General features: G+C 36.9%; 1 protein-coding gene across 2 annotated transcripts in view; it reads left to right on the top strand.

The window, feature by feature from the left end:
• The window catches only part of PAN3 (poly(A) specific ribonuclease subunit PAN3), a gene marked incomplete at its 5' end in the record, with an annotated part of 115,833 nt that overhangs the window by 69,750 nt on the left and 22,975 nt on the right, over nt 1-23,108 (top strand). Inside the window, 6 exons of one of the 2 annotated variants that reach the window (XM_082675548.1) lie at nt 11,635-11,882; nt 14,259-14,363; nt 15,188-15,245; nt 21,703-21,861; nt 22,430-22,546; nt 22,634-22,735. In XM_082675548.1, the coding sequence (XP_082531674.1) occupies nt 11,635-11,882; nt 14,259-14,363; nt 15,188-15,245; nt 21,703-21,861; nt 22,430-22,546; nt 22,634-22,735 (789 nt within the window). Of the gene's footprint in view, nt 1-11,634; nt 11,883-14,258; nt 14,364-15,187; nt 15,246-21,699; nt 21,862-22,429; nt 22,547-22,633; nt 22,736-23,108 lie in introns of both variants that reach the window. The other variant, XM_082675547.1, reaches the window with a different exon arrangement.

Below are 23,108 nucleotides of genomic sequence, written 5' to 3'. Positions count from 1 at the left end.
AAGTAAACATTTTGAATGGCTTCTATAATATTAGTATACTAGAAATTAAAATATGCCAACTAATGATATTATAAAATCTTTTCTATTAACATTAGTAGCTGAAATCCTAGTTAAGCTATAACACATATATTTACTTTTATGGTGTGTGTTTAGATAGTTTAGATACTAACGAAAGGAGTTGATGGAACACATAGGTTCAGCTCCGTTTTACATGAGCTGTATTTAATTTTTCTTTGCTATATTTCCTAGCGACGGAGGGTACATCTCTAATTATATAATTTTTCTCAATGTGTATGGACAAACTTAGTGGAATCAACATAAATCCATTGCCCTAACTTAAAGCTTACTTTTCCCCCTCCTCCCTCTTCCCTGAGGTACGTGTAGATGTAAGAAACAAAACATTTGCCCTTATATTTGTCTGTAACAGTATTCACTACACTATAGAGCAGAATTATGAAAAAGTGGTGGCTGTACTGTAGTAGACAACTTAAGGTATATGTGCGGAAGTGAGCTAACATAGTGTACTTAACAGAGCCTGCTTGCAAGGTTGGCCCTGGGCTGATGTCTGGGACCTCGGAGGTGGGGAGTGTTCCGGTTTTTCCCTAACTGATGAGGGTGGTTTACTGTTCCTAGACTCTGTGCAAACAGTGTGGTTTGTGCTGCTCACATGCTTTCCGTCCGGGAGTGTGGGATTCTGGTGTGTGCTTCTCTGTAAAAACCCTGGTGCTTCTCTGAGCAGATATATTGCCTTTGTGCTCCTGGACGAAGAGTGGGCCGTGTGACCCCTCGTGAGGAAGGGGGCATAAGGAAGCCCACAGATGAATCCCTCTAGTCTCCACCTGCGTCTTTGCCCCTTGAGATCTGGATGTGTACGTTTACTACACTGCTGTGGTAGATCTTAGTCGCGAGTGCAACCCTGTGCTGAGTTCCAGTGACTTTCTGAACATGGAAGTGGTCTTGGGGGACCCCCACACACACCAGTCAAGGATCTTTGTTACTAAATTTACTGAGAAACTGTAGGGATTATATTTTAAAGCAGTTTTATTTATGCAGTAGTCATCAACATCATACGGAGAATTTAATGCATTTCTGATGTTGTTCTGTAATTTTTAACATTTTATTTCAGAAAGTTCTACACAGTAGAAGTCTGTCCTGCGTATAGGATAGCTGTCTAGAGTATCCTGGGGATTTGTCTGACAGGTTGCATCAAATTGCAGAGAACTCCATGACATACAGACTTAACTGTCAATGATTGCAATTAAACACTTTCTTTAGACTCACTTTCTCCTCCTGCTAAGAACAGCTAGTGGATAGAAATGGACTAAGAAATAAAGCTTGTCTCTGACTCACTGAAAGAGTGAGTGGCGGAGGGAGGGGGAGAAAAGCGCTCTGATCTCAATTTTAGAGTTGTCCTTTTATACCCACCCTTTAAGTTATCATAAGCAATATCAAGGAAAAAGATTTATTAATTCATTGTATGTTTAAGATCCTGTTAGAATTTAGGAGTATAAACTTAGTGTCTGTTTTTTGGGCTATAAACTGTGCATTGTTTTATTTGGGAGGGGGTGTGATTAGGGAATTTGGTTTAAAAAAAAATCAGTAAAGTAAGAAATATATCTTTAGTAGTAACTTCGTTTTTTGTCTTCCTGGATATGATCATATAAATTCCTTACTGTGATTTTCTCTTGGATGAGGTCCCAAATATTGGCCCTATTGTTAAGTAGATAAAACGCTTCCTCTGTTTGTCTTTAATTCATTCATCTGTTCAGTATGAGATATATTTTGGTGATTTCTAATCTAAACCATTCTCTTCAGTGTAGCCATACATGACAGTTTATTACTGAGGATTTAATGTGGTTATTGGAACTTTGTTAAAGTTAACAACTTTAGTTACAACAGCATTAACAATTTTAGTTAACATTAGTGTAATCTAGATTTACCCAGGCTGCATAGATCTGGAAAGAGTAGTACTAGAATAATCAGACTGCTGTGTTACAAGAATGCCCTTCACCTCAAATTCTTCAGATTCTTCTCTTTCTCTCACATTTGCTTGTTTCACATTTGCTTTTAAATAGTGACAACTGGCATCTATGCCACTTGATAGCATGAACACTTGCTTTTCTCCTCCCAACTTGTTATACTCAGTTAATTCTGGTGTTGGCACTCTTCATTTCCTGTTTGTAGCTATTGCTGTACCAAGAAGAGGAAACTTTCACCTCTTTCTTTTTCCTTTTCGATAAATGTATTGTGTGCTGACACCGTGCCATTACGTGTGTAGTTGGGGATACAGAGAGGATGAAGGCGCAGTTCTCCCCTGCAAAGAGACAGTTTGCATTGTGCGCTACTTGCAGCAAAAGATAAAGTACAAAATGATGGGAATAATTTTTAAACATGAGTATCAGGAGAATTTTTATAGAGTAAGAAGATTTTTCAGAAGTTGAATTGGAATTTACTGTGAGGGTGGGGTTTAGAGAGCTCGGTGTTGACAAGGAGGGTTGTTGATGAGTGTACCAGAGGAGGGGACAGTCTTCAAGCCTTGTGGATCCGTGAAGCAGCCTGGTGCCTTCAGGGAAGTTGTATCGAATCTTTAGATGAATCGAAGAGGATCGTCACGATTTCAGTATTGTCTTTCTGTCCATGAACATGGGCTCTCTGTCCAGTTCTTTTTTCCAGGTCTTCTTTAATGCCTTTCCACAAAGTTTTATAATTTTCTGTGTTCAAGTATTACATATATTTTGTAAGATATTCTGAGACACATTTGTGGTAATTGTTGGTATTATAATTTGGCGTCTCAAAAATAAAAATTTTCTAGTTCATTATTCTTAGTGTGAAAATATGTGATTGACATTTGTGTGTTGGTTACTTTGAGACATTCTATTTCTAATAATTTGTAGATTATTTTATATGTATATATACATATGTATATGTGTGTGTGTATATAAAATTTGAACACTTACTTGCAAATAACGATGATAATCTCTTCCTTTGTAATCTTTTTTCTGTTGTTTTCTTGCATTGGCCAGGGCCTTTAGTATGGGATTGTAGAGAAGAAATCATAGTTGACATTTTTGTCTTGTACCTGATTTTAAAAGGGATGCTCCTAATGTTTTCATATTTAGGAGGATCTTTGCTCTGGCATCTTAGATACATTTGTATCTGAGAGGACACCTTTTAAAAAATTCTTTGAGAGAAGAAAATATTACATTTGTTTTTCCTAGAAGGGATTTAAAAGCGACCTTAGCGTTTGTTCATGAGGCATTTATTCAGCGACTTCTGAGGGCCTCAAAGATGAGCAAGACAAAAATATACACTTTAATGGAGTTTATAGCTTTTATTTTTCATTTTATGACATTTTTAGTTTGAATTGTTTATCATTTTCATGCCAATTAAAAGGTTTTAGTTGATAGGTATTGCCAAATATTCTTCCAAAAGAGATTGTAACAATCGACACGAAAAATGTATGACAGTATTTATATGCCATCCACCCTTTTAATAATTGTCTAAATAAACTTTTTAATCTACGCCAGTCTGAGCCAATGATACGCTGGCTTTACTTTGCATCTCTTTTAATTATCAGTGAATATTAGCATCTTTTTATATGTTTGAGGCATTTAATTTTCTTTTCTGCAGACTGACTACTTGTATAATTTGTCCATTTTCTATTGGTTGCTTTCTATTTTCTTAATGATTTTAAGAACTATATAATAAGATGATTAGCCTTTTACTAAGTGTTGCAAATATCTTTTTTTTGCTGTGTAGAAATATTTATTTTTTGAAGAAGTTAAATTCTATTTTGACCTTTGTGTTTTGTATGTCTTCATAACATTATATTTAAAAAAATGCTCTTTGAGATACTTTTCGTTTTAAACTCTTAAATATTAAATCTGAATATTTATTTGTCTTTTTTATGGGTGTAATGAATGGAAGGGTGAGTCACTTTTATTTATTTTATCTAAATAACCATCTGTTTGCTTTTATCTTTACTCAATTCGTCATTTAGGGATGGCTAGTAAGTTGGCATATCTGACTACTGTCCATCTCCTCCCCTGAAGTTTTATCTTATGCTTATTTTTTCATATATATTTGGGGTCAAGTTTCATGCTTATTCTGTTGTGTTGACCCACTGTTCATGGGAGCCTTTATCCAATATTTTTGTTACTATAGCTTTCATCACTTTTTTAGTATCCAGTGACCTTATACAGTACTTTTTTCTTCCTTTTACTTTTTCAGTCTTCTTTCTTCTTCTTTTTTTTTTTTTTTTGTTCTTCCTCTGTACTTGCTTTACTTTAGTAATTTTCCTGGCTATCTTACTGCTTATTTTTCCAATGAATATAATTGGTTTGGCTAAATAAAAAAAATTATGTTGGTTTTCTTATTGAGCTAGCATTATGCTTTTAGATTAGTTTGGGGTAGAATTGACATTTTTACAACAAATAGGTACAGGTATTTATTTTCTTTTGTTCAAGTTATCTTTTGTTTCTGACAGTAGAGTTTTACCTTTTTCTTCATGTAAGTCCTGCACATCCTGGGTAAGTTTGTGCCTAGATATTTTAGGTTTTTATTGCTAGTTAATGTAAGTGGAATTTTGTTTTTTGCAATCTGTTTGTCTCTCCCCCCTCTCCAACACACACACACACACACACACACACACACACACACACACACACACACTCCCTCTCTCCCCCACCCCCCACCCCATACGCCCATTGGATTAATGGAGTTTTCTTGATCCTTCTCCCCTCACCTGCAGCAATAATTTAGGTATTAACTATTTTTGTTGAGATGTAATTCACATATCATAAACTTCACTCTTCTACAGTGTACAATTCAGTGGTGTTTAGTATACTCTCAAGACTGTGCAACCATCATCATAGTCTAATTCCACAGCATTTTCATAACCCTAAAAAGAAACTTCATACCTTCCTATTAGTAGTCACTCCCCATTTCCCCCCTCCTCAGTCCTTGGAAACCACTAATTTACGTTATGTCTTTATGGATTTGCCTCTTCTGGCCGTTTTATGTAAATAGAATCATACAACGTGTGGCTTTTTTGTCTCTGGCTTCTTTCACTTAACAGTGTTTTCAAGCTTCATCCATGTTGTTGCATGAATCAGTATTTTTTTCCTTCATACAAGTGAATAGTATTCCATAGTATAGGCGAGATCACATTTTGTTCACCCGTTTATCAGTTGATAGACATTTGAGTTGTTTCCACTTTCTGACTATTATGCATAGTGCTGCTTTGAACATTCATGTACTGGTTTTTGTGTGAAGATAATGTTTTCAGTTATCTTGGGTAACATACTTAGGAGTAGAATTACTGGTGTTTAACAGTTTGAGGAACTGCCAGACTGTTTTCAAAGTGATTGCATTATTTTACACTCCCACCAGCAATGTGTTAAGGATTTCGTTTTCTCCACTTCCTCACTAACACTTGTTATTGTTCTTATTTTTGATTATAGCTGTCATAGTAGGTATAATGTGGTATCACTGTGGTTTTGATTTGCATGTTCCTAATGATGTTGAGCTGCTTTTTACCTGCTTATTGGCCATTTGTTTATCTTCTTTGGAAAAATGTCTATGCAGATCCTTTGCCAATTTTAAAATTTGGTTATTTTTGTTGTTGAGTTATAAGAGTTCTTTATATATTCCATATACTGGACCTTTACTGAATATATGATTTGTAAATATTTTCTCCCATTCTGTGGGTTGGCTTTTCACTTTCTTGATGGTTTCCTCTGAAGTACAAAAAGTTTAAAATTTTAGTGAAGTCTTAATTTCTTTTTCTTTTTCCCTTGGTTATGTGTGCTTTAGGTGTCAACTTAAGAAACACTTGTTTAGCTGAAGATCATGAAGTATATGCTGGTTTTCTTAGAGTTTTATAGGTTAGTTCCTGCATTTAGATTTTTGAGGTAATTTTTGTGTACGGTGTAGGGTAGAGGTTGGATGTTACGTACTATGTTTTGGTTTTGTGTATGGTCACCCCTAGAATTTTACCATGCATGCTTTACTCAGTATGAACTTGTTGAAGTCCTTCCTGCCCTCTTTCAGTGTTACAGTAACCTAGAATTTTAATTACACTTTGACTTGAACCTATCTCAGCCTAATTGTTTCACTGTCAGTGCTTGTTCAGATTTACCCATACATTCTTTTATTCTGTGCTTTTTGGGGGAAGGAGTTTTCTTCTGTATTGAAGTGGATCATTTAATTGTTCTTTTGCCAAGGAGATGTGAGTGACCTTAAAAATGTCTTTACTTTTCCCCTCACTTGCAAATTGTGCATAAACTTTAAGATGACATTTATTTCCCTTACTTTGAGCACATTTTTTCATTGTCTAGTGTTGCTGATCAGTCTCCTGTGAATGTAATTGTCCTTTTTTTTTTTAAAGATAATTTGTCTTTTTTTGCTTTTGTAGCTTTTTAGGTTTTTCTCTTTATCTTTGGCATGCAACAGTTTCACCTGATTGATTGAAAGGGACTTGTTTTTACTTATTCTGTTCAGGACTCTTGTTTAGGATTTCTGGAATGAGGATTTCCTAGTTCTTGAATATCCCAAAGCTTTTCTTCGAATATTGCTTCTCCAGTATTTTCTTTATCCTGGAAATTTGCCTTCTCATTCTACCTTCTGTGTATCTTATCTTAACCAGTCTTTTATATTTTCCAAGCTTTGTTTCTAGATTCTTCTCTGGTTTACTTTTCTTGTCTTTGTGTCTACCTTGCTATTTAACTCACCTGTTAAGTTTTTTCTCCTTTAATTTTAATGGTTATAATTTTTACTCTTATAGAATATAGTTCTGTTTAAGAAGGACAAATGGGACTTCCGTGGTGGCGCAGTGGTTGAGAGTCCGCCTGCCGATGCAGGGGACACGGGTTCGTGCCCCGGTCCAGGAAGATCCCACATGCCGTGGAGCGGCTGGGCCCGTGAGCCATGGCCGCTGAGCCTGCGCGTCCGGAGCCTGTGCTCCGCAACGGGAGAGGCCAAATGTTTGTCACTTCTTTCATGTCCTTAATCATTTTAGTTGTAGGGTTTTTAAAATCTCCTTTGTAGGGTTCTGTTATCTGGGATTCATTGTTTTCAGGGTGCTAATTCTCAATGTATTGTGCATATTTGATTCTCATTTTGGGAGTTCTTTTCACATGGGATTATTTTCTGGGGAGAGATCATGTTTGTTTGTTTGTTTGTCGAAATAGTTGGTGTTTGCTTTACCCAGGTGTCCATTGCCAGTGCAGTTTAAGTTTTATAATTACCCACTGGGATCCCTATCACACAGAATCTCCTGGGGCTTTTTCTCTCCTGCACCTGTGCATGGTGCAGGCATTAGGTTTCCATTTCTCTTGAACCCCCCCCCACCACGCGCCAAGCCCTCTTCCTTTCCTCCACCTCTGTTCCACAGACAAGCCTACCTATTGCCTGTGGGCTGACAGGTAGCAGTTTTCTCCTCCACCATTGCCTGATGGTACAGCTTTTCCAGACTCCTGGCTTTACACTGGGATTTGAATTTCATTCTCCACATTTTATGTGCTGAAGGCCATGTTTCATATGCCTATGTGAACATGGAAGCCTTAACTTGTAGACACTATATCTGGCCTGGGATGTGGTTTTCCAAAGTTCCCACAGTATAATCTCTAGTTCACAATTTTGCCTTAATTTCTTGCTCTTGGAGTTTTTGCTTTTGTTGCTGTTCTTTTGATTTCAGCTATGTTTTTAAATGTGGGTATTGTATTTTATCGTGCAGTTCTATGTGCTCATAGTTTTGGTTGGGGTTGAGGGAGGGTATTTGTTTTATTTAGCTCAGTCTCTGATTTCCCAGAAATATGATTGTCTTAGGTGGATGTTTGTATTTAGGAACGATTCATTTGGTATTTTGTAATACTGGAGCCATTTACTTTATGCATTCTGTCATTATTTACAAGAGTCTTTTTTGTTTGTTTGTTTCCTTGGGTTTTTCAGGTATAGAATTATGTCATCCAGAAACACTGATACTTTTACCTTGATAAGTTAACCTTAAATTTTAAAAATTTCATTTATTTTGTTCATTGCTCTGGTTAATTCGTCCAGTGGGCATTTCTGTATTGTTCCTCACTTTTCTTTGAATTGGGTACTTTTAAGAAGGATTTGTTCGAATGTTCTAAAGCGATTAACTTACACATGACTTAAATATCTCAGTTTGCATATTCACTTAATAAGAAATTACAGTGTAATTATTGTATATGATCTCACCAAAATGTCATTTTAAGAGTTAATTACAAAAGTAATGCAAAAAATAAATACACAAATTAAATATTTTTAATTCAGATTTTTTTTAAAATACAGATTTTCATTCTTCTTGTTTGTCTCTCATGGTATCCTCAGTGTGTTGCTATGTTTGCATACGTGTTCATGTGATTGAGTACTAATTAATAGCAAACTGTTGTAATAACCACAAGTAGCGCCCCTGCCTCCACCCCCCCATATAAGGGAGGATGGAACTTATAAAGGAATATTTACATGCAAGAGAGATGAAATGGAATCTGTTCATTCTACTTCACTTTGATTTTTAGTTACTGATTTCTGTAGTAAGGTTCTGCTCCTTTGTGCTGTCTGTAATTTAGTGTTACATGCAGGCAGTTAATATTAAGTGTGTTGTGCTTATCGTCTTCACAATACCAAGTACAGAATAACTCTCTCCAAGCAGATGTGTGTGTATTTTACTCGATTCTTTAACATGTTTGCAAAATATTTTGGTGGCACAAAGCTATGCCTTTTGTGGCTGGATGTTTCAGTAACTTAGAGGTCAGTTTCCTTTCTAGCTTCCCATACAACTTAAATATTCTGTTACCCTTATGGGTGGTGATCCTTATTACTGTTTTACATGTTTTATTTTGTATGTGTTTAGATCATGCCAGCCAGCCTCAGCTCAGATATATTAACTCAGATTTCAGTGCTGAAACTTTGTACTAGATTAGCCACAAAAGAGAGAGCTTGTAACTTACAACCTGTAAATTCTACTAGATTGTTTTTGGTAGTCTTTTTCCTCGTATTTTGCCTTAAGGAGAGATTCTACCTTTTGTTTCACTTGTACGCCTGCTCTGGTGCCAGACTCTTCCCCTCCTCTCCTGCTGCACCCCACTTCCCCTACCCTGGTCCCACACGTCGTTTAAGTTGTCACACTAACGCTCCTAAGTGTAATGGACCCCCTTTCTGTTCTCTGGTGTATGGCTTAGGGGTTGGGCAGCTGTATTAGATATTGGCTAAGAGCACAGGCTTTGGAATCAAATAGACCTGAGTTTCAATCTTGATTCTTTTGTTCAGTAACCTGTATTTGCCCTTACAATAAATTTTTAAAAATTATTTTTAAGTTAGTTTCTTCCTCTGTGAGGTGACTGTTGATATACCTACCTCACAGGGTTGTTGTGAGGATTAAATAGTCGTGTATGTGAAGCACTTTTATTACTGCCTGACATATGGAAAGTGCTTAAGAATTGGTAGCTGTATTTGCTGATGTTATTAATTTAAAGGTAGTAAACAAATTTACTCATTTTTGGTGACTTGGCCAGTTTTATATTGGAAGGGCTTAGAGACTAGCTTTAGGAAAACTGTAGATGCATTTCATATTAGATGAGTGGGGAGTATGTATCTTTTGAAAATAGTTGAATAATCCTCCCAATTTTTGCAGTATGGATTGACCTACAATTAAATGTATAATATACAGAGTTAGAAAAAATACAGAACTCTGGAAAAGTTTTTTAAAAATTAGGCTCATATGTAGGGCTTCCCTGGTGGCGCAGTGGTTGAGAGTCCGCCTGCCGATGCAAGGGACATGGGTTTGTGCCCCGGTCTGGGAAGATCCCCCATGCCGTGGAGCGGCTGGGCCCGTGAGCCATGACCGCTGAGCCTGCGCGTCCAGAGCCTGTGCTCCGCAACGGGAGAGGCCACAACAGTGAGAGGCCTGCGTACCACAAAAAAAAAAAGAATCATGAGTTTTAAAAATTAGGCTCATATGTTAATATAATAGCTTGGCTTCCTTATAAGTATTTTTCTAAAGGGTTTTAGACTTTTAAAGTTTCTCTTAGATGTATTTAAGACATACTTGCGAAATTCCTGGCCTATTTTAATGTCAGTGTAGTAGACATTGTGTTATAGCAGGAAGAGTATTAAACTGGAAGTTTGGAGACTTGGGTTTGAAGCCTGGCTTTGCTGTTGGCTGTGCACATATGTCCTTGGTCAGATAGCAACCCCCCTGTGTGTAAATTTCTGATCTGTACTGCGGTGCTTGTTACCTGAGCTACCTTCGTTGCTCAGAAAATCAGACAAAATAATTATGTCAGGGCTCTTTAGAAAATACAGAGGGCTATCCAGAGTAAAAATAAGTATTATCTCAGTTCTCAACCTTATTTTTATTCACCTACATCTTTTCAAAAAACAGTGTTCGTGTTTTATGAATTCTTAGCAATTGAAATTCATATCCCTGTTAATCATATTTCTGTGACCAGAAGCATTTTGGTAACTTTTTTCTTGAATCGTGAGATGGCATATTATTTCAAAGGTGAAGTTTTTCAGTTGTTTCCCAAATAGCCAGAAAATAGCTCCTGGATAAGCTAATTCTTTCAGGAAGTGTAACTAACTGTGGCTGGAGAAACCATTTTCAGTCTCTGCTCAGAACTGATCGCCTCCATTAAGCCTTTGACTAAACTGTGCCTGGTTTTACTTAATTTGCATTCCATCTGTATGGAGGCATGGAGTTGACAGTACATTCGTTTCTATTTGAGTGTTTCTGTAAGCCATTTTATGTCTTTTACATGTGACCTGGCCTTGTTTTCTCAGATAGCTTGGAATCTCCTGGGGGTTGAAGACAATTGTCCTTTCCCTTTCTCCACCATAGATTCATGATAGAGGATGCTCTGCATACAATGGTTTCTTGCTAGTTGTGTTTAGGTAAAACTCGCACTAGAGCAGAGTATGCATCTGCAGAAATTTTCAGTTGTCTACTATATAGCGTATGCCTGTTTAAAGACAAAAGGCATCAAAATAGTATACGTCTTGATTTAAAAAAAAATATGGTATTTAAGCGGCCATGTATTTCAACTAAGACTAGACTTAGTTTTTTTTTTTTGCTTTTTCAAACCATTCTGTTAGTAGTATTTGGCCAAAAGAAATCTAATAAATCTCATTAAATAATTTTATTTTTTGATAGTAAAATATTTTAGGGGTATGTGATATTTGTATTGTTAATAGCCATAGTTTTAAATGATTCATTACAAAAAAGGAATTATGCCTTTTATTAAAGAAAGGCTTTTATAAAAGGCATAATTTTATAGAGTCTCAGTTATTTCTCACTTTTTGATTAATTTATTAAATTATCAATAATTCTTATTATTGAAGTTTCTCATGTAAACCTTGATATGGAGGAGACGTATTCTTACAGTAAATATCCTAATTTATTTGGGAATGACTATATTTGAAAAAAAGAAATTCTTTACATTTGCTTTTAATCAGAGCTTTCTCTAAAACGAGACAAAATTGTCTTTTATTTTTGAACTTAAAGAATTTTGCTAAAGATGTTTCTTCCAAATGAACGTTTGCATTTTATTTTCCAGATTTTTTTCTCTGAAACCAGTTTTTGCTTTCTAAGAAACATTTTTACATCTTCTTCAGGAATGTCATTGTCTGCTGGATCTTCCCCTCTGCACTCCCCCAAGATCACTCCACATACTTCTCCTGCTCCCAGAAGAAGAAGTCACACTCCAAATCCAGCCAATTACTTGGTGCCTTCTAGTGCCTCTACACCTGTTAATAATCCTGTCTCTCAGACTCCATCTTCTGGTCAGGTGATCCAAAAGGAAACTGTCGGTGGGACGACTTACTTCTATACAGACACAACTCCAGCACCTTTGACTGGAATGGTATGTCTGCATTTAAAGGAGAAAAGAGAGGGCTCTTATAACAGCTTCTTCTTATTAATGAGATTAACGAGGAGGTTTACCCAGTCCTGTATCTTTATACTGTGATGTGAAAAAGTAATTAATTTCTGACTTAGATGATAATTCCAATCTCTTCTTACCTGTTCAAAGTAATCTGTTTCTGCATTAATAATATCTCTAGTTTTGGCCAAATCTGCTTGTAATCAGAAGTTATATTTAAGCTCTAGTTTATTACTTTATGGCATGTTTTGCTTATGGGGTTACCTAGTACTTGTGCTAGCTGGTGTTGATGTTTGCTGACTTTTGTTTGTAGATACAGGTAGTTTCACCTCTGAAGTTAGAGAAAGTAGTTAGAGGAGTAGATGGATTCTTATCAGTAGTTGCTGAGAGCAAACCGATGATAAATGCTTGCTCAGGCGAGGCAGTGATTTAATAGCTAGAACTCTGGATGGTGGAGGACACAGTGATAGGAGGCCTCCAGCATGGGTCACTGGTAAGGAGGGAGGACGTTCAGGGAGCCCTGATTATGGGTAAGGAAAGAGCTACCAAAGGACTGTAGGGGGAGAGGGGCCGAGAGGGAAGCGTCATGTTCCATAAATTGTACACTTTTAGTTTCATAATTTTGTCCATGTTCAAAAATTATTTAGCTATAGAAAAATAAGTAGTAGATGAAGATCTCATGAGTAAGAAAGCCAAATTCCATTAAAATATGAATGCTGGTCTAAACTGTAGATATTTGACAAAATCATAACTGACAGGCTTAGATGAAAAGTATGTTTGGATTTTGGTAAGCAGATTTTGACCCCATAAGTTAAATTAATGGTTTATTTTGATTACATTTAATATTTTACTAAAAGGCAGTTTGAGTGGAAAGACAACAGATTTTTATTTTTCCTTTTTAAGAGTCCCAGTTCTGCCATTGTTTTGTGACTCTTGAATCTTAGTACCTCTGAGACTGGTCCCCCGATTGTAAATGAGGTTAAGCACACGACCATCGTATGAGAAGTAAATGTGAAAACATTTATAGAAGTACTTGTAAATCATGTAAAATGCTTTCTAAAAAATAATAAAATAGCTAATAGTTTCTTGTTTTGTTTTGTTTTTGGTCAGAGATCTTTCAAAAGTTATCACAGAACAGCTTGCCGAACTGAAGGTCAAATAATTGAGGTAGAGTAGAGACTTTCCTTGGTTCTTTCAAGTAAGAATTCCATCCATGTTTTACTTTTGGGGGGAGGGGTTATCATATTTTATCATTATTTACGTTTTTTCTTTTATCATATTTGTAGAAAAAAGTTAGTTTAATCTATGAAGAGGTTCTTTTGTCACAAAACTGTCTCAGCTGTTTTTGTGGAGATTATATGTGGCACATTTTTGTAATGTTTTTACCCTTCAAACCACTCTTAAAAATATGCTCCTGGTAAACCTGAGGTAGTCATGCCCAACTATACTACCTGATATAAGGAAACCAAGGCAAGAAAAAGGAGGCACTCTTCTCCCTTCAGGTATAGGTTAAAGGAGACCTTACAGGTATTGCAAAATCACTTCCTGGTTGAGGTCCAGAGCAGAAGAGCCACATGAGGGCAACAGAAATCAAATGAATTCATTTTTAAAAGAGAAAAAAAAATGTTTGTTTTGGCTTTAAAAATGAAAGAATAAAACAAAAGATATTTTAGGATGTACTTGATTTTGTATCGTGGACCAGTTGAAGGGAAGGAGAGGCAGAGGAAAAAGGGAAAAAAGCGGGGTGGTGAGAAGATTCCAATTGGAAGAGGCAAAGACAAGAAGCTGGAAGCAGAATTGAGTAACTTTGTTGTAGTTTGATTGGAAGGTATATTGTCATACCCTTCTGTTCACCTCCACTGCTGACCCAGAGTATGTTGGTCCTCTTTTCTGTTCTACTTTGAAGTGTTAAGTATCTAGATAACATTTTGTTTCGTTTGGTCGCTAGAAACCCTTAAAGAGGACAGTTCTTTGGGCGTCCACGGCAGAGTTACTACCTGATCTGACTGTGCCCAAGCACCGTGAATATCTACTTTCTTCCTCTCTTCCAGCTGCCTTAAAAAAATGCTTACAAAGAGCTCCTTTTGCCTCTCATTGGACCTGAAATTTTACTGTATCTGAAGAAATGTTTCCTTTCTCATTAGATTTTTAAAAACTTGTTATTCCAATAAAGATTATTTAAAAAATGAAATCATTCAGAAGGTGTACTAATAATAGCTTTTCTCAGGTGTTTAATTCACTATTATTTAAAGGTTAAAAGTATCCATTTGTCACTGTCATTTAAAGATTAAAACTTTATCGAAATAATGATAAAGCTTATCAATTGATCATGATATTTTCCCCCTTCCTATCTTTCAGGTTTTTCCAAACTACCATATTTATCCTCCAACTGCACCTCATGTTGCTTATATGCAACCAAAAGCAAATGCACCTTCCTTCTTCATGGCTGATGAACTCCGACAGGTATGCTTTCAGAGTTCGGGGTGGAAATACTTAATGTCTTTCGTGCTTTAGCAAAGAACTGGAGAAAGAACAGAGCTCCTTTCAAATTGTATTACTTAATCAAATATGCTGTAATAAAGAAGATAGAATTTACAGTTTATGAGACTAATTGATATTTATTTAAGGAAAGCCATTTTTAAAGAAAATTGCAAGTAACTGTGTTCAGATGTAGAACACGGACTAGCTATTTAAATGGGCCACCTTTTTGCACGGCACCTCCTGTGCACTGGAAGGTCTCTGAAGTATATAAATAAATAATTTAAATGGTTTCTAACCACTAGACAACTTTTTGCTAATATCTGTAGTAGTTGGCTAATAAGTAATTTGGCCTAGAAATGAACTTCATTTTTAAGGCAGCTCAATATTTTCTGTAAAGTAGGTTTTATAAAATTATTTAGTTTTTTTTGGCAGTGTTGAACAGGTATTATTTGGTATGTAGAATTTTACTTTACTCTTCGATTCTCAGAAATGTTTTTGTTTCACAGAAGTAAGTTGCACCAGTATAAAATAATGTTTGTAGAGTGAATTATCGACGAGCTTGGCCACAGAGCTAGCCGCATGCTGTGGGTTATAGCACTGCTACTTGAAACCAACCTTAGCGATGGGCAGGTCTATCCAGGACTGGAATTTAGACATTTCACATTATTGGAAATGTTATGTCCTGATACCAACATTAAAAAGTACACATGCCAAAAATATTAGTACTCAGGCTCTTCAGTTGCAATAGAAAGTCCAGATTTCAGAAGTTGTGTTTAGATGTAAATATACTTGTTTTCTTTTCTTAGGAGCTGATTAACAGACATTTAATAACAATGGCTCAGATTGATCAAGCAGATATGCCAGGTAAAGTGCAAGTTGACTGATGCTTCCTTTTAAAGGAGAGTGTAATCCTTATCTAGTCCTACATGTTTTTATGCCTTAAGCTAGCTAATTACTATTTTATGACTATATTTATTTGAAACCTACTTAAGAAGAATTCCAAGATTCCATTGATCTAGTATTTTTTCAAAGAATTCTACATGTGACAAGATTCTAGTTCATCCAAAAAATAGGTAGTTTTAGAATTCATGGTGATTTACCTCATCGTGCACTAGAATATTATTATCTTTTGAAACGATGAAGTATAGGTACTTAAGTAGGGGTGGGGAGGTGAGTGTTATTATTATTGAGGCTGCGGCATGCCAGACAGGGTACTAAGGCTTTCTGTGTGTAAGTTTTTTCCTCACAAAACTCCTGTGGTATAGATACTAACATTATCACCTTTGTTTTACGTATGAGGAAACTGAAGTTAACAGGCAGGTTAAGTAACTTGCCTCTAAGAACAAGTGGCTAGTAATTATCTGACCGAGTCAGAATTTAAACCTCGGTTTTTCTGACTGTACCATGATGTTTCTCAGCATTAAAATCTCTTTGCCTAGCTTATTCAGTATAGGCACAATGAAATGTGGTGTAATTTAGGAAAACTTTATAAATAATACAGTAGGAATACATTTGCTGTAGCGATAATCTCAGAACACCTGGTTGTAATCGCGAATTCAGCACAGTCCACTGTGTATCCTCTTGATCGCTAAAGAGTTCAAAGGAATATGTCTGTCTGGCTGTTACGTCTTAAGGCTGGGCAGGAAACTTACCTGTCATAGCCTTTGAAATGTTCACGTTGGAATTTTCCTTACTATTAAGCATTGTCTTTGAGGCCCTAGCTAGGGTAAAAAAAAAAAAAAAGTTAGAAGATGCTATTTACAGTGGCTTCAGAATATCAGTACCTAGGAATAAGCAGAACAAAAGATGTGTAAGATATCAGTGGCAGAGATTTACTAAGGTGTTAAATAAGATAAATATAGAGAGTGAAGTACGATATTCATGAATAGGAGGACATAATGGTTGCCATTTTCGTAAACTAATCTATAGATTCAGTATAATTTCAGTCAAAGCACATGAGCTATTCTTACTCATATACTTCTGACTCCTAATTCGTGTCCTAACAATTTAATTGTTAAGGGCTCAGTCCCATAAGACCACTCCTTCTTCAGATGCCAGCTGAAATGGGGTACCCAGGCTACTCAAACTTCTCTCTGGCCAACTACAAATTTGGGGGTTTCCACAACATGCCCTCAGGTTCGGCGATTAGCTGGAATGACTCACAGAACTCGGGAAAGCACTTTGTAAACTGTTACTGGCTTATTATAAAGAGTACAACTCAAGGAACAGCCAAATGGAAGAGATATATGGGGCAGAGTGTGGGGATAGGGTGGGGTGTGGGGAACTTCCATGCCCTCTCCAGGTATGCCACCCTCCCAGCACCTCATCATGCGCACCAACCTGTAAGCCCTCTGAATCCCTCTGTTTAGGAATTCTTGTGAATGTTTCATTGTCTTGGGGTGGTTGATTAAATCTCTGGCTCTTCGTGATTGACTCAGTCTCCAACCTCTCTCTCCTCTGTGGAAGGTTGGGGGATTGGCTGAAATTTCCACACTTCTAATCAAGATTTTATTTTATTTTTTTTATTATATTACAGCATAGCAGAGCTTTTCATAGTATATGATAAATATATCAAAGAGTAAAGGTCCAAGACTACCTGAAGCACTTTGAAGATTATGATTAGGGTTCTGGGTGTATTGGGGAGGGGAGGCTTGGTTTGAGTCTATAGTAACTGAAACAGTGTCGTAATGGCACTGGGTTAGACAAATTGATTACTGGAACAGACTAGGGAGAACCTAGACACATTCTGTGATAGAGGTGGCTAATCAGTGGGGAAAGGAAGGCATTGGAAAAAATGGTTTTCTTTATGGTAAAAGATTGTATTGTTACAATCGTATCATGATCTCAAACCACATGCAAAAACCAGTTCCAAATAGATTAAGAATTTAAATGTCAAAAGCAAAACTTTAAAATTCGTACAATGAAACACAAATGAGTAAATTTAATCTTTCCGTAGAGAAAGATTTCCTATACTGGAGGCAAAAATTCTTGACTCTTAAAGTACTGATAAATTTTACTGAATTACGGTTAAAGGGACTTCCCTGGTGGTGCAGTGGTTAAGAATCTGCCTGCCAATACAGGGGACACGGGTTCAAGCCCTGGTCCGGGAAGATCCCACATGCCGCAGAGCGGCTGGGCCTGTGCACCACGACTACTGAAGCCCGCACACCTAGAGCTGGTGCTCCACAACAAGAGAAGCCACCGCAACGAGAAGCCCACGCACCACACAAAGAGGAGCCCCTGCTCGCCGCAACTAGAGAAAGCCCGCACGCAGCAACAAAGACCCAAGGCAGCCAAAAATTTAATTAATTAATTAAAAAAATTAAAAACACTCCAAAGATATCTATAGTAAAGAAAAAACTTGAAGAAGGTATTTACACAATTGACGAAGAAAATAAAAACCACAAATTAGTAAGAGCCTGAAAAAAAAAAAACAACAAAACAGAAAAATGGCCAAAAGGTAGGAGTAGGCATTTCAAGAAAGTGGAAATTCATACAACGAAAAATCTGTGAAGAAATGTTGAACATCACTGATGATCAGGGAAAGACAGATAAGATATCATTGGAAAGTCTGACCATGTGCAGTAGTAGGATGTGGATCCACAGGTTCTCCAGTACATTGCTGTTGGTTGTATAAATTGGTGAATGTGTTATCACTTCAGAAAATTCCTGAAGCTGAATATCTGTGTACCCTGTGATCTAGCAGTTCTGCTCCTAGATATAGGTCAACTATATATTTTTAACTAGAAAATGTATAAAGTATCCATAATATCACTGCTTACAATAGCAGAAACTTTGATCAGTCCAAACGCTCATCTTGAAGGACAGTGGGTGAATTAACTGATACTGTCAGACAATGGAATATTACATGGCAGTTTAAATGAAGAAAGTACACTTCATAAAGAAAGCAGTAATGTGGAAGGATCTCAGTAATGTAATATTAAGTTTAAAAGTGAGCTGCGAGAGACTACATAGAGCATGATACCTTTTTATAAAGTTGAAATTTATATATGTATGTACATTATCAATAAATGCATGTGTATATGCATATATACATAATAAAATTTTGAGGAATACATATAGGTATAATGAAACTATATAAAAACGGAAGGAAGAGAGAGAAGGAAGGCAGAGGTTGGTAGAGAACCATGTATTTAGATGACCATTCAAGTCAAGGTCTGAGGCTTCGTTTTGTGTGCCAGGTTTGCAGATGCTTACCGTATTATTAAGAATAATTAACTGAATAAAAGCAGGCCATGCATGGACATGAGCTCGTGATTTGAGCGTCACAAACTAAAGATTGTGGTTAATCCAATTCTGTGCGCCCGTGTTCAAACAAGGTTTAATAAGTGGTTTTTTCTGTCGCTTGTCTCACTCTGATCTTTTTTATGTCTCGTGTTTACTGTTAACCTTTGACTCATTTTGACTCATTTATTAATGTTGGTCTTACTGACTTTTTCCTTTCCCTTTTCCTTTCTATTCTTCATACTTCCATCAAATTAGGACTTCTCAACTCAAATCATAATTTATTTCCTGTAGATCAGTGGTTCTCAGCCAGGAATGAGTTTACCCCTCATGGGTCATTGGGTCATTTGGCAACGTCTGGAACATTTTTGATTGTCACAGTTGGCAGCGGGGTGCTACTGGCTACTAGTGGGTTGAGGCCACGGATGCTGCTAAATACCCTCCAGTGCACAGGACAGTCCCCGACAACGAAGGATTGTCTGGTCCAGTATGTCACTAGTGCTGAGCTTGAGAAACTCTGCCATAGGTTTACCATGGTGAGCCTCAGACATTCAGTATCTTAGATCCAGTCTGCCATTCTCTATGTTCTTTGAGGGGACGTTGGGTTGAATAGAGGAAAGACACTAAAATTTTCTTTATCATTATTTTTAATGTTATTTGGTTGAACTGAGCCCCAGACTAAATATTGGGCTGAATTAAGGAGTGCATTTGTCTGGGATCTTCCGAGTTGGTTTTCTTTACTTTGATTTTTGATGCCAAACAGTGATTGAGACACCCCTGTTCCCTTTATTGGTACTTAATTTTGTGCATTTGTTAAACTGAACTAGAAACGAAGAACAGCAGAACAACAAATGAATTTTCCTGTCTATTAAGGGAAACATTTGGTTTTCAAGGTTAATATTAGGCCACATATGACTATTTCAGAGTAGACTGGGAAATGTAGGGTTAAAAGATGATTTTCCGAAAAAAGGTTAAAATCAGGATGTACAGATATAAAAAGGAGAAAGTACTAAAGATTTTATTTAAGTTGTGAGGGAGCCAATCCTGTATCACAAAACACATCATAGATGAGGAATATTGAAACAAATGTGTAAACTGTCTTTTCCACAGGGGAGGAGGGAAGTCCGTCGAGCCTTCACCAGACAGCATTGCCTATAGACGAGAACTATTTTGCAGTGCGGTATTTATCAGTTATTTACAGCTTAACAGAGGTGTAAAATATCTCCCACAGAATCAGACGCCAGAGGGTTATCCTTTAGACAGTGCACTGTTTTCCACTGAAGCACAATTGTTTTCCTTCAGTGTGTAGAATTCATGACTTGCTTAAAAGTAGACAGAGGGAGAAGGGAGTTCAGAGCATAACATTTTTAGCTTATTGTGGCCCTCACACAGTCTCTTTGTCACACTGATGCTCTGAGTACCGGTGTTTGGTGTAGTAAATTTCAAGTCCTCGTTGTTGGTCTGTTAGCTGTCTCACCGCTCTTTCCATTTGTTTTAGCTCACTGGAAGCAGTCTCATCCATCATTTTGTAGTAAACATGCCAGATCTTCTGTAAGATCTTTCCTAATACCCTTGGAACTGGCTTTCCTTTCCATGGCTTTGTATTTCCATGTGTAGTGGTTCTCAAAGCACGTGACCCAACAGCAACTTTTCATTATCACCTGGGAACTTGTTAGAATTGCAAATCCTTGGGCCCTGGTTTAGACCTACTTGCTGACTCAAAACTCTGGGCATGGGACCCAGCAAACTGTGTTTTAACAAGCCTCTCGGTAATTCTGAAGGGTGCTAGAGTTTAAGAACCAGTGCCATGGTGAATTGTACTTTTTTAAAAGCTATTTTGCTTGGTACTGTATTGTTTTATTTAAATCTCAATCCTTTTTCTCTAAGCCTCTTGATAAGAACCCGTATTTCATTAATATGTGTTCACTAATACATAGTGGATACTCAATATATTTTTACTAATTTGAAATTAATTCCCTTATTAAGTGCTCCTTATCAAAAAACTAGGAAACAACATTTATTCATCATTTGTTTCTTTGTGGAAATTGAACTGATTGTTCAAATAAAAAATAGTAAGTGGGCAAAGGTTACAGCTATATTCACTTGTGTGTATATTTCCCTTATACCGCCTTTCTTCCATAGAACATGCCTTGACCTTGGTTTGAAAGTTAACAATGAATTGATGTTTGTTTTTCACTACGGCCAAAATTCGATCTAGGGGTTAAGAGCACAAGACTACGGAATCAGAATCCTGGGTTTGCATCTCAACTATCTCTCTAGATGTGTGATTTTCACTTTCCTTGTTTATGAAATAGGGAATCCTATCTCATAGAATTGTTTCAAGAACTAAGAGATAATGAGTGTAAATATTTGGTAAAGGCAGAGGGGTCATTTTGGACCTGTCTTCTGGAATTTCTTAATGACGTTTCACTTGTATTTCTTAATAGGAAATACAGGGGAACATGGCAGGCATAGTGGGAAAGCTGTTTCAGTTTTTTTCTTTTGTGTTTTGCTAGGTATTCAAACTGTGCTATTCCAATGAATGGTTTGAGAGTTTGATACAGATTGCTATATTTGTACATATAAATCGATACACATACACAGACATATTACATATACACTCCAGTTTATTGTTATTTGTTTTCAGTTTCTTTAAAAAAGAATTTCATATACTTAACACCATTGTCTAAATATGTTTTTACAAAATAAGATGTTTAAAGACAAAAACTGTCTTGATTTTTATTTTACATCAGAATCAGAAATGGTTAATATCTCATAAGTGATAATGCGAATTGTTTCTAACAGCTGAGAAACAAGAGTGGTGTGCTATTATAAAAGACAAATATTTTTGAGTGCATGAAATCTAGTTGTTCTATTGTTGTTTTATAATGCCTGTTTTTATTGATAGTGAGACGAGTGTGTCCTATAGAATTGTTATAAATGTTGACACTGTTCTAGAATACAGTGTGTTTGATATCTGGTTTATAGAGTTGGTTTCTTCTTCATTACTTTGAGATCTGAGAGGTTTGTGAATGTCTGCAAGTTAAAGTCATCTTCTTATGAATTACTCTAGCAGTCCCTACAGAAGTTGACAGCTACCATAGCCTGTTCCCTCTAGAACCACTGCCACCACCCAACCGGATACAGAAATCAAGTAATTTTGGATACATTACGTCCTGCTACAAAGCTGTAAATAGCAAAGATGATCTGCCTTATTGCCTTCGGAGGATACATGGTAAGGAAGATAAATTATCCTCTTTTAGGAGCATATTAGTGAGGCTAAGATTATTCATAGATTCCTAAGTGAGTTTATTTAACATGAATTTAAAGGATAATACATATATTATTTCATTTGGAAATTAGTATTTCATAAGTGATGTATAACATGGCTTTTTCTGCACATTTCTTTTTTTAAAAATTAATTTATTTATTTTTGGCTGCGTTGGGTCTTTGTTGCTGCGTGCAGGCTTTCTCTGGTTGTGGCGAGCGGGGGCTACTCTTCGTTGCGGCGTGTGGTCTTCTCATTGCGGTGGCTTCTCTTGTTGCGGAGCACGGGCTCTAGGCGCGGGCTTCAGTAGTTGTGGCTTGCGGGCTCTAGAGCTCAGGCTCAGTAGTTGTGGCGCACGGGCTTGGTTGCTCCGTGGCACGTGGGATCTTCCCGGACCAGGGCTCGAACCCATGTCCCCTGCACTGGCAGGCGGATTCTTAACCACTGTGCCACCAGGGAAGCCCTCTGCACATTTCTGATGAAATAAGGGGGAGATGTCATTTACAGGTTAGCAGAAACTTTTTTCTTTTTTCAGGTTTTCGTCTTGTTAACACAAAGTGCATGGTATTGGTGGACATGTGGAAGAAAATCCAGCACTCAAATATCGTGACCTTGCGTGAAGTGTTTACCACTAAAGCTTTTGCAGAGCCTTGTGAGTGACTTGTCATGGTCTTTTTGCTAGTGGGCTTCATTATTTGAAGCCAGATTGCAGTAATGAGTGTTTGTGTTTTATTTTAAGCTCTTGTGTTTGCATATGATTTCCACGCTGGAGGAGAGACTATGATGAGCAGACACTTCAATGACCCTAATGCGGATGCCTATTTCACAAAGAGAAAGTGGGGTAAGAAAAAGATTCAAGCAAGCTGTGTTTGACAGATGCCTTTGCTCTGTGGAAGAGTAGTTTTGTATTTTAAAACACATGTAAATTTAGCCCTGTAATCATTCAGCGTAAAGACCCTATTGCATTTAAAAAAGAAATACCTTAAAGAAATGGAGTCAATATGTAACAATAGGAAATAACATGTTACGTACATGTATAGACTGAGATGAAGGTGGGTTATGAAAGACTCGTGTAAATACCTGAAATTTAAGTAGCTGAGAATACGATAAAAGGCTTTTTTTCCTCTTAAAATTTTTTTTCTTTGAAAAATATAATGCTTTCTGGGGCTTCCCTGGTGGCACAGTGGTTCAGAGTCTGCCTGCCGATGCAGGGG

The sequence above is a fragment of the Grampus griseus genome (assembly GCF_964374135.1).
Source record: "Grampus griseus genome assembly, chromosome: 18".
Lineage (NCBI taxonomy): Eukaryota > Metazoa > Chordata > Mammalia > Artiodactyla > Delphinidae > Grampus > Grampus griseus.
Note: the sequence above shows the minus strand (reverse complement) of the source record. Positions and strands in the feature narration are given on the sequence as shown.